The sequence below is a fragment of the Muscardinus avellanarius genome, assembly GCF_963383645.1.
Source record: "Muscardinus avellanarius genome assembly, chromosome: 10".
Lineage (NCBI taxonomy): Eukaryota > Metazoa > Chordata > Mammalia > Rodentia > Gliridae > Muscardinus > Muscardinus avellanarius.
Window position 1 is genome coordinate 38,515,716 of NC_137796.1, and position 13,090 is coordinate 38,528,805.

At 33.8% G+C, this 13,090-nt stretch overlaps 1 protein-coding gene across 1 annotated transcript in view; it reads left to right on the forward strand.

The window, feature by feature from the left end:
* ITFG1 (integrin alpha FG-GAP repeat containing 1) overlaps window positions 1-13,090 on the forward strand; it is a gene marked incomplete at its 3' end in the record, with an annotated part of 248,608 nt that overhangs the window by 5,137 nt on the left and 230,381 nt on the right. The window contains exons 3-5 of the mRNA XM_080703290.1: window positions 165-310; window positions 1,788-1,845; window positions 3,205-3,279. Of these exons, the coding sequence (XP_080559416.1) occupies window positions 165-310; window positions 1,788-1,845; window positions 3,205-3,279 (279 nt within the window). The remainder of the gene's footprint in view (window positions 1-164; window positions 311-1,787; window positions 1,846-3,204; window positions 3,280-13,090) is intronic.

A 13,090-nucleotide genomic window follows, 5' to 3' on the forward strand; every position in this document is an offset into this window, starting at 1 on the left:
AAGGTCTACACATATGAGGGGCAATAAGATATGAAAGAAGAGAATGAAATTAATCAGTTCTGTGAGATTTTAAATTCTACATTGAAAATATTTTATATGGTAGAAATACAGATGTACTTTTCTATTGTAACTTCTCTGATCCTTTAAACGCTTGTTTTCTTTAGGAATCACAGTGTATTGATAACAAGTGTAGTTCCTGGAGATTATGATGGAGATTCACAAATGGATGTCCTTTTAACATATTTACCTCAAAATCATGCCAACAATGAATTAGGAGCTGTTATCTTCTGGGGACAAAATCAAACATTAGGTGAATGTATTATAAGAGTTTTTAATTTTTATGATTGGCAAATGTAGGAAAGCAAAAATGTAGGGAAAATACACCTGATATTCTTAGGAAAATATAACCAAAATCTTCTTCTAAAATAAGTTCAAAGTGTTGTTCTTGGGTATCAATCATTGTAAACACTGTTTAAAAGTTCATTTGGTTTTTTTTTCAACCCAGAACCAATTTGGGATTAATTCTAAATTAATTAATTAATTTGGGAAGAAAATCTGTTCTTACTAGTTTAAAAAAAGAGAGATTTGTTAAAGGGTTTTAATAATTTTAAGATTATTGGGATGACTAGAGAACAAACCCTAAGTTGAGCTAGCTTATTGGAACAATCCCAAATCAGCATTAACAAGTTATACAATAGCTGCCAGAATAATGCTGTGCCATCTCTAATTCTCACCAGCAAAATGGATACCAGCAAAATTAATACATTCAAATTCAGTAATCACGCACAGACACAAAGCAGAAGCACAGCTTTTTGCCTCACTTGTGCAGTTAGAATTCATAGTATATCTAACGGCAAGGAGGCTTAGCTTTTATGGAGCATCTCAGAAGCTAAGAAATCTAGGAAGTGCTATTTTTGGTTTGACTTTCAAACTCCCTAATGTAGGAAAGCACAAAAAATTTGAATTTGAGGTTGAAAGTCAGTCTATTTTATCCACCCATGAACCTTCTAGTCTTAATCTGAAAAGCGAATCAATGATATTTAAATAGACAACTTTGCTGGGTGTGGTGGCACACACTTATAATCCCAGCATTTGGGTGGCAGAGATTGGAGGATAGGGTTCGCGGACAGCTTCAGCTACTTAGCAAGGCCCTTCACAACTCAGTGAGACCCTGCTTCAAAAATAAATAGACTAAAATTAGTGTTGAGGGTGTAGTTCCAAGGTACAATGCCCCTGGGTTCCATCCCTCGTACCACAAAAAAATTTTTTTTAATTAATTAATTAATTAAATAAACTTTGTTCATTAAGCTATATTTTCAAGGCAGGCAAATTCATTTGTGTTTTCTGTCACATTTGAGAATACAGGCAATAGTCTCAGTACTTTATGTACTTTATTATAAGTACCTAAAAAGTACTATTTGCCAAGTGCTGCTTGTATGTGATCATGGACAGGACAGAGTCAAGTAGTTTTGCATATATTGGCTTCTTTGTCTATACCAAAATCATATTAATTGTCAACTACTCTAATATTAAATTGTATAAAGAAGACTCAGTGAAGAGATATTTAGATGAGATCTTTAAATGGAACTAGTCATGCTGGACTATGCTACAGAATGAATTCTGTTAATATTTCATCTTTAAATTGACTTACAATATTTCATTAATGATAACAGTTGGAGTAAATAAGAGGTGAATCTTGTAAAGAATAAAGGAATATTTTTCCTAAGTGCAGTTGTCAAAAATAATATAAAAATGCCTGCTAACATATAAATATTATCTCTTTATAGATCCTAATAATATGACTGTACTCAACAGGACTTTTCAAGATCAACCACTAATTATGGAGTAAGTATGTACTTGCTTCTCTTGGAATGGAAACATACAAGCATAAAGTCTTTTATGTAGGAAACTACTTTGCGAAGTAGTATTGACACTAAATTCATTTTGTAATGTTAATAGGGGCCTATACTCTTGATTATGTTTTTTAATTGCCATGATGAACAAAAAAATGAAATATTAGATTTGTAGTTTTGGTTTTGTTTCAGTAGCTTCAGACAGGTCCATTATGGAGTGATGTTGATGTTAATCTTGTCATTACTCAAATAAGAGCAGTTTTTAAGTAAAGCTGTTAGTGCTTGATTGATAGATATGATGAATATAGAATTTCTCCTAGAAATATAGAATGATTTATATATTGAGAAGTCTTGTTCTTTTAACTACTCTTTTGTTATCATTTCCTCAAAATATACTCATGTAGCTAGGCGTGGTGGCACATGCTTCTAATCCCCATGCTTGGGAGGCTGAGACAGGAGGATGTCACAGCAACTTAGTGAGACACTGTTTCCAAATAAAATATAAAATAATTGTGGTATAGGCCAGAGGTAGAAAGCCTCTGGGTTCCACCCCCAGTACCAAAATATATACATATACATATACATATACATATACATATACATATGTACTCATGTATCAGGATAATTTAATACAAAGTTCTGACAGGATATTTTGGAAATGCTATAGAGATAATTCTTGGAAGTAAAGCAAAGTATAGTCATATTCTTATTTCCAGTAGTGCTTTTTTTTTTACAGTTATTAATAGCATTAATGGTATACTCATTAGGTTAGTGACCGTTGCAAGTCTGACCTATACATCAGTGGATTGATCTTTAAAATGCTCAGCTTGATTTCTTTCATAGTTGTGTGTTTTATCATTGTTTCAGTACTCAGTGACCAGTAGGATATTTTTTATACCAGCTGTGGATTATTTTTGTGGTGATTGCTCTTAATCCCAGCTAAATAAATGAGTTTGGTCATGATTCAGAAATAAGTTTCTAGGAATTAGTACAGTCTCCTTATCCATCAGGAATAAGTTAGATCATGCAGAGGCTGTATATAACTCCAAAATCTCACAACAAAACTTTATTTTTTGCTCACTTTACAGTACGTCCACTGTGGATCAGCAATAGGCTCTGCTCTATGTCATTGCTTAGAGAGTCACAAAATCAAAAACCCTGCCACTCTGTACTACCATCTTGGCCTTAGTGATAAATGTCAATTCTTTTGATATTGTATTGACTACAGCTAGATACTAGTGAACACTATAAAATCTATCATACCTCCCAAAGTTTTTATTTTTTTTAAGCTAAGTTAGAAGTGACACTTCTACAAAATAGCTTCTTATTGTTTAAAATTTTCTTTTGAAAGCTTTAATGGTGATCTAATTCCTGATGTATTTGGTATCACAAATGAATCCAGCCAACCACATATTCTACTAGGAGGGTAAGTAAATATAATTATTCCCATGTTATTAATTATATGTAGTTTTGCTGCAAGAACTGTGTGTCTATGTGGACTGATTGTTTAACCACTGGTGATATACCCCAGCTTTGTTCAGAAATTCTTGTTTTTAAAAAAACTTAAAAAGCATATTTTCAACATATATACTACTTTCTCAAAGAGTTTGGATTTGATTTGTAAAGCTGTTCTAACACAAGAAGTCGTGTTAGCAAGATACTCTTAATGAGATGCCCTCAACCTGGTTACTATTTTTTTCTATAGCTAATTAGGGAAAATTTAGTCAAGAGTACAGAACATATTTACTTTTAAGACTGTTGAGAAAAACAGATAACCACTTATATCAATATGCCTTCCCCTGGCTACTTGGAAATCAAATGAATTTGAATTTTCAGTGTGCTTTTATGGTTAGTTTTTGAAATGTGATTTACAGGTAAACAGATGAGTAAACTGTCAAAATTCAAGGTATTCTGAAGAGAAACTTAACAGATTTCATTTTACTTTTTCTGAAGGTATTTCATAATATAAATGTTTTGCTGGGTGTGGTTGTGCACACTTGTAATCCCCGCGCTTGGGAGTTGGAGACAGGAGGATTGCACAGGTACAAAGCCAGCCGCACTGGCTTAGGAGACCCTGTTTCCTGTTTGCAAATTTAAAAAAGTATAAAATAGGTCTGGGAGTGTAGCCTGGAGGTAGAAAGGTTTCCAGGAACCCCTGTACCACCAAAAAAAAAAAAAAAAAAAAAGAATATAAGTGTTTTGATGTTATCATAATGAACTTTGAAATAATTGTTGTGGATCTTAAGAGCGAAATCTGATTTTTCTGCAAAAGTTGGCAAAATTATCTGAAATTAAGCCCTGTTTTAGAAACAGATTGGAAGCAGATCTAGATTTGCCTTTATGGCCTTTTTCAGAAAAAACTGAGTACAGATGGGGAGAAGAGAAGGCACAGAACATCCCTATTATAACTAGTTGGGACAGCACAGAAATCATATGTTTTTCTTTCTCTCTTCAAAGGCTGAGAATGTAATGATTACTCTGGCCTTGTTTATTTCATAGTAACTTCGATTTTAGTCAGAGACATCCGAGGAATATCTTTAATCTGATAAAGTTTGACCTATATTTAAAACTTGTGAAACAACTATTTTGATAATTTAAAAGGGAAAATCCTGATATCTTTATAGATTTTGCTTGTACTTAATCCACCAGAAAACTATTTAACTATTTAGTGTCATAGCTTAATGTTCTGAATTCTATATTAAATTTTCTCTAATACTTCTTTTAAAAGTATAGCTTTTAAAGTTTACTTTATTTAAAAACGTGTGTGTGTGTGTGTGTGTGTGTGTGTGTGTGTGTGTCTGTGTGTGTGTGTGTGTGTGTGTGTTACTCGAGACTGAACCTAGGGGCATTCTATCTCTGAACTACACCCCCAACCCTATTTTATTTTTTATTTCTAAAGAGAGTTTCACTGAGTTGCAGGGTGGAGGAGGGATTGTGTCAAGTTGCTGAGGCTGGCCACAAAACTGTAATCCTTCTTACTCAGCCTCCCAAGTACTGGGATTACACACATGTGTCACCACTTCTTGCCTGTATTTTTTTCAGGCAATGGTGCTAGGGATTAAACCCAGGAACATTCTTTCTATGAGCTACATAACCAGCCCTTATTTTATTTTATTTTATTTTATTTTATTTTATTTTATTTTATTTTATTTTGGTGGTACTGGGAATGGAACCCTTCTCAGGCTACACTCCCAGACCTATTTTATATTTTATTTGGATACAGGGTCTCTTAAGCCAGCAAAGCTGGCTTTGAACCTGTGTAATCCTCCTGTCTCTGCCTCCCAAGCGTGGGGATTACAAGCGTGCGCCACCACGCCTGGCCTTTATTTTCTTTTGAAGTAGTGCTTTACGGCGTTTCTGTAAGCTGGCCTCAAACCTGCTATGCTTCTTTTTCAACTTCCCAAGTACTGGCATTATAAGCATGTACAACCATGTCTGGCTCTTGTACTTTTTATAAATTAATTTCTGGTATATCAATATACTGGAATAATACTATTATTTCATAGCTTTTATTTAAACTTCAATCACAGACTAAATAACCTTACTAAACTTACTTTAAGCTTGAATCCAAGATTGGTCCTGATGCCAAGTTAAAGAATAAAGTTATGTGAATTCAATGAAAAGAATTTCTCTCAGGACTGGAAGCGCAGCTTAGCGGTAAAATAAGTGTTTAGCATGCACAAAGATCCAGGTTCAATCCCATGCACAAAAAGGAAAAAAAAGCTGTCAACAGCATTGAATAGCATTGTTAGGATGACTATCCACTAACAATTATCATGATTCAGATAATAGAAAGTTGAATGTGTCCTTGTTGAGTTAAGCATCAATATGGTACTAAAATTAGAAAAATTCATAGTCATATGTTGGTTAGTTTTCAATTGCTATGACAAAATACTTGTGATAATCAAAAGAAAGAAAAATTTATTTTGACTTACAGTTCATGAGGGTCAATCTATGGTCAGTTGGCTTTATTGTTTAAGGGCCTGTGATAAGGCAAAACATCATGGTGGGGAGCTTAAGGCAGAAGCCTGTTTACCTCCTAGTAGGCCAGGAATCAGAGTCGGGGAAAGAGGTCGGGGTCTCAATATGCTATTCATGGATACCCCCACCAATAACCTAACTTCTTCCACTAGCTTCCACCTCCTCAAGGTTTTACCACCTCTCAATAGTTGTACAGGCTGGTGAATAAGCCTTCAACACAGCCTTTAGGGCACTTTAAAATCCAAACCATACTGCTCTGTTTTAGATTCTGATTGATATTCCATTAAAATTTTGTTTGATTCTAAATTAATGGCTTAAGATTATATATTCAAAATTTATTCACCTTGCTTTTATTTAAATCTTTATTTATTTTACTTTTTATTTTTTTGTGGTACTAGTGATGGAATGCAGGGACATTCTACTTCTTAACTCCACCCTAAGCCCTATTTTTGATTCTTCATTTTGAAACAGGATCTCACTGAGTTGCAAAGTGCCTAAGAGCCTGAGGCTGTCCTAGAACCGTGATTCTCCTGTCTTAGCCTCTCAAATGCTGGGACTGCAAGCATGTGCCACCATGCCCAGCAAAATCTTTATTTTAGATTTATATTTGTAGTAATTATTCAGAAAGAGATAACCAGTTTCCTTTTAGAAAAGCATAATTTATTTCTATACAAAGAAATTTGATACTAACATTCATGATTATTTTTAAAACAGTATCTTAAAATCATCCTATACCTATAGCATATCTTAAAATCTTGTTTCCTTCTTTGCAAGGAAACCATTTTATTATTTCTTTCCTTATCCTTTGCATATTGAAAAAAAGTCAATTTTAAAACTAGTATAGATCTAGCCGGGCTTGGTGGCACATGCTTGTAATCCCCGCGCTTGGGAGGCTGAGACAGGAGGATAGTGCAGATTTGAAGCCAGCTTCCGCTTGCTTAAGAAACCCTGTTTCCAAATAAAAAATATAAAATAGGTCTGGGAGTGTAGCATGGAGGTAGAAGGCCCCTGGGTTCCATCCCCGGTACCACCAAAAAAAAAAAAAAAAAAAACTACTATAGATCTAAAAGCCATGTATACAACAATCTTTGAGTAAGATTGGTATATATACAATTTTAACTCAGGATACACAGGCAAGAAGTTCATTTGAAGCAAGGCTAGGCAACATATCTAAATCTAGACCCTGTATCAACAAGGAAATAAAGCAAAACAATTTCAAAGTACAATAAAATGCAACACAATCATTTATAATTTATTTAAACATAAGTTAAATCCTCTTTTATTAGTTTCCTATTACATTTTTTTAAGTATGTCCTTCAAATACTTGATTTTTTTTTTTTTTTTTTTTTTTTTTTTTTTTACAATCTGGAGATAAATATTTAATTCCATTCCTAGAATGAGTTCCACAGTATTCCTCACTGGAGGTATTACTTCAACTCTAAAGAATTATTTTCATTTTCTTCTTCTTTTTTTTCCCCACATGCTTTTTTTTCTTCTTCTTCTTTTTTTGGTAGTACTGGGGATGGAATCCAGAGGTTTTCTACCTCCAGGATATACTGCCAGACCTATTTTTTTTTAATATTTTATTTGGAAACAGGGTCTCAGTAAGTTGCTGCAAGCCTCACTAAGTAGCTGAGGCTGGCTTCGAACTTGTGTGATCCTCCTGTCTCAGCCTCCTAAGCATGGGAATTACAAGCATGCGCCACCACATCTAGTCCCACATGCTGTTTACAAACTCCATTTTCTTTTTCTGCTTGCTCTGGAGTCATAGCTGTGCAGTTAAATACCCTATGGAGGTAGAAATATTGGAAAGAGAAAGGATTTAGCTGTAGGAAATCTCCACATATTTCTCCTGAGCATAAAATATAACTGTCAAGAGGTCCTTAATATGTTACTGATCCCACAAGTTCTAATTAGGTCCCACAAGTTCTTAATATGTATCTGGCCCTTTAAGTTCTACTTCAGCCCAGACACCATGAATAATTCATCAGGAATTTAGCAGGGTAAGTTTGCTCTCCAGTGATTCTTCTTTTTCTACTCTTCTCCCATATACCTTTTTCCACATTCCACCCCTCTAGAGGAGGTACCATAGAATTGCATGCTTTGATTATGCTCTGAAGCTACCAGTCAGAGGAGGAAGGAAGAGAAGCAAGATAATCTCAAGCATCCTTTTTTTAAAAATAAAAGTTACTGAGTAACTCTATGAAGAATTGGCACATTTCATAAATTTTCTTTATATATTTTTTCCTTACCAGCTTGTGTGTGTAACAGTGGCTAAAGGTTAATAAAAAATTATGTAGGGGCATAATGGCATATGCTTATGATCAATCCCAGAACTTGGGAGGCTGAGACAGGAAGATTGTGGACTCAAAGCCATTCTCAGCAACTTAGGCTCTCAGCAACCTAGTGAGACCCTGACCATAAAATAAAATAGAAATAAAATAAAAAATAAGATCTCACTGGGGTGTATCTTGGAGATAGAATGCCTCTGGGTTCAATCCCCTGTACCATGAAATAAAATTTAATTTTATTTTATTTAAATTTAAATAAAATTTTAGTAGCCACCACCACAAGGACACAATGTATTTTCTTAAAAAAATGGTAGCCAGGCATGTTTGTGCATGTTTATAGTCTCAGTACTTGGGAGGCTGAGACAGGAGGTTTACAGGTTCTAAACTAGCCTCAGCAACTTAATGAGACCCTCTTTCCAAATAAGAAATAAAATAAGTCTGAGGGTATAGCCTGGAGGTAGGAAGCATCTGGGCTCTGTCCCCAATACAACACACACACACACACACACACACACACACACACACACACACCAAATTCTAAAGCCTAAATTTTTGCCTTCATTTTTATTCAATCATTATAGTCAGAGTTTTTGGTGGTTCTACTTCATGAAGCTTCTCTCTATTTATGGCTAGTTTACACTCTTCCTGACATAATGGCTGTTTGCTTAGAAGGAATATTCTCAGAATTCTAGGCAGAACCTAGAATTAGGCTCATTCTTAAGGCTCATTCCTAAAAGTAAAATAGCACCACTTTTGTTATATTCTATTGGCCAAACTAGATCAGAAGATTAAGATTTGGTGCGGTTAGCAGAATATAGGTTCTACATCTTGATGTAAGCATGGAAAAATTGAAATGCAATTTGGGAAATAATTTGGGCCATCTTTATAAATACAATATAGTAGGCTTCATGTATATAGTATAAATACTTTAGTATAAGACTTGCAAAGGAATATGCAAGCACAGATCATTTTAAGGAAATCACCTTCTGAATCCTCAGATTTTTTAAGTATTTTCACTTAAAACTAAGGTGCTACTCAATATATCTGTTTTCATTCTTCTCTTTCATATGACAATGCCATATCCTTACCCTTCCTAAATCTTACTAATGATTCATTTCCTGGAGGTAAAAGCCCCCAGGCACCAAACACAGGAGAAATCTTCTTTGATTAATCAAGATATTCTAAACTACAGAATGTCTAGTTTTTCTTTCTGTTGCTCTTAGCATGAAGTTTGGTCACAAAAGCAGACATTTTGGTTAACATTGAAATATTCTAAATTCAGATGTGCTAGAGTACAGTTGTAAGAGTAATGATTAGTCTTTGTTTTAATGACTTGCCTCTTTTATCTCACTTGACAATCTCTTGTTTGTGAGAGAGAGCCTGGGCAGGGCAGAGCATACAGCATCCATTAAAAAAACACCAATTTCAAGTAGTAGACTTTTCAACTACTTTTATTACGTTATTCTTAGGACACGTTATTAAGTAGATATATACATTTTATTACAAAATAATTTTGGATGATTATAGTGATTGTTGCAGATGTAATTGGAATTTGCTATAGGACTATCATATTCATGGAAAAAACTTTTACATAATTTTGTTCATATTTCTTAAGTGTTTTCTATAATGTAATAATAAAAATATTATCATGAAAATACCATTTGAAGTAAAAAATCTTTTTATCCTACATGATATTTTGTTTACTGTTTACTATGTCCTATTAATAAGAAGTAAGTTACGTGCTAGTTCTTGATGCAAATAATTTTTTTTGCAGTTTATACCTTTTTCCATTAATAAGAAAAGTTTGTTGTGTTTATTTAATGAAATGAAAAATTGGTGTGATTTGTGATTTTTATACTTGATCACTTTACTTCATAAATCATATCTAAGAGTTTATTATACACAGAACCTTATGAAGGACTTTATTTCTTACAACAAATTATTATAGCTGTACTATACATTTCAATGGTATAATTAACAATAAATAACATACTACTTTATTGTGTTGTTTTTATAATATAATTAATAAAAATAAACTAATCTCTAATAGAATTGCATTGTTTTCATCTTGACTGCTTTTAGTAACCTGTCCTACAAAATATATTCTATAATTTCTCAACCATTTTATAGTATTCCTCAGAACACATATTAACATATTTATTTGATTTAGAAAAATGAAATTTATTCCTGTGAGAAAAAACTTTTATTAGAAGTTTGATTTGACACCTCCTTTAGAGAAAATCATAGAAAAAGTGCCCTATGCCACATAATAGTTAAACTGACCAATGTAGAAGCCAAGGAGAGAATCTTTAAATGCAACAACAACAAAAAAAGGCCAAGTGACATTCATAGGCAAGCCAATTAGAATCATTCCAGGATTTCCAAACCAAGTCATGAAAGCCAGCAGGGCCTGGGGCAACATATTCCAAACTGAACAAAAACAACTTGCAGCCAAAATTTTCCTACCCAGCAAAGCTATCTCTTAAATTAGATGGGAAAATAAAAATCTTTCATGACTAACAGAAGCTAAAAGAATTTGTGTCTTCCAAACCAGAAATAGAGAAAATACTCAAAGAAATTAACTGCAAGAAGAAATAAATAATACATTCCAGACCAGAAAAGCAAAAATTTCCATCAAGCAAACACCTAAGCAAAGAAGAACAAACACTACCTCAAACAAAAGTTAAACCTCAAAATGTTAGGAATTAAATCATCTCAATAATCATATTGAACATAAATGGCCTCAACTCCTCAATAAATAGACAGAAGGTGGCAAAATGGATTACAAACTAGACTCTCTCTATCTGCTGCCTACAAGAAACACACAAGTAAAGAGAGTAACAAACTAAAGGTAAACTAATCCATGCCAATGGAATTGAAAGACAAGTAGGAGTAGCAACTATGATAGCAGACAAGTTAGACTTCAAGCCCAAGCTTATTAGAAGAGACAAAGAAGGTCATTTTTATTGATAAAAAGAATAATCCAGCAAGAGGAAATAATGATAGTCAACATTTATGACACAAACATGGGTGCAGCTACTTTCATAAAACAAACTCTTTGTGACGTTAAGTCACAGATCGATCCCAATACAATAATACTAGTAGACTTCAACACCCCTCTCACACCATTAGACTGATCTTCTAGACAAAAGATCAGTAAAGATGCTTCAGATCTAAAGAACACCATCAATCAAATGGACCTTTTATATACATATAGAATATTGCACCCAACTACAGCAGAGGTTACATTTTGTAAGCTACTCACAGAACTAGTAAATTCAAAAAAAGTGACATACTTCCCTGTGTCTTTTCAGACCATAATAGAATGAAAGTACAAATCAACTATAAGAGGATCTAAAGAAACCATATAAACATGTGGAGACTGTATACCACACTGCTGAATGAAGAATGGGTTACAGAAGAAGTAAGGCGTAAAATCAAGAAATTTCTAGAAAAAAAAAATACAGATACAACAAATCAAAACCTATGGGACAATTTAAAGGCAGTATTAAGAGGATAATTTATAACACTGATTGCCCACATAAAAAGAACAGAAAATCACCAAATAATTAACCTAATGACACTCCTCAAAGCCCTTGAAAAACAGGAACAGTCTAACCCCAAAGCCAGTAGAGGACAAGAAATTATTAAAATTAGAGCAGAAATCAATGAGATAGAGAATAAAAAATTACAGTAAATCAACAAAACCAAAAGCTGTTTTCTCAAAAAATAAAAAAATAGATAAACCACTGGCAAACTTAAAAAAAAAAAAAACCTAAATTGCGAAGGGAAGAAAAAGGAGATATCGCCAGCATAGAAATCCAGAGAATTATCAGAAACTACTTTGAGAAACTATACTTCAACAAAATAGACAGTCCAGAGAAATTGACACCTACCTAGATTAATACAACCTGCTTAATCTGAGTTAAGAAGATACAGAAACTTTAAACCAACCAGGAGTATAGCAATCAAAGAGATTGAAACAGCAATAAAGATAGTTTCCCAAGTGAATTGTATAAAATCTTTAGAAGAGCTAATCCCAATACTCCTCAACCTATTTCATGAATTAGAAAGATGGGACTCTCCCAAATATTTTCTATGAAGCCAACAAAACATTAAAAACAAAATCAAATAAAGACAGCTCAAGGAAGGAAAACTACAGTCCTGTATCCTTGTTGAACTTGGATGCAGAACTGCTAAATAAAATACTAGCAACATGCATTCAAAACCACATCAAAAAATTATACACTATGACTGAGTACGGTTCATCCCAGGAATGCAAGGCTGGTTCAACATATGAAAAACAATCCATGTAATTTATCATATAAAAAGAACCAAAGTTAAAAATCACATGATTATTTCAATAGATGCTGAAAAAATATTTGACAAAATACAACATTTATTTATGGTAAATGCATTGCAGAGAATTGGATGAGAAAGAACATACCTCAACATCATAAAAGGAATCTACAATAAGACCACAGCTAATATCATATTAAATGGGAAAAATTGCCAGAATTCCACCTAAAAACAGGAACAAGACAAGGATGTCCATTATCAGAACTTCTCTTCAGTATAGTACTTGAGACTAGCCAGAGCACTAAGGCAAGAGAAGGAAATCAAAGAAGTACAAGTAGGAAAAGAACTCAAACTTTCACTATTTGCAGATGATACAATACTATACTTAGAAGACCCAAGAAACTCAACTAAATGTTTATAGAACTCATAAATTCAGCACTGTGTCTAGATTTTTTAAAAAATCAATCTTAAAAAATCAGATGCTTTTCAGCCGGGCGTGGTGGCGCATGCTTGTAATCCCCGCGCTTGGGAGGCAGAGACAGGAGGATCGCGCAGGTTCGAAGCCAGCCGTGCGCGCTGACTTAGGAGACCCTGTTTCCAAAATGAAAATGTAAAAATAGGTCTGGGAGTGTAGCCCCGAGGTAGAAGGGCTTCCAGGAACTCCAA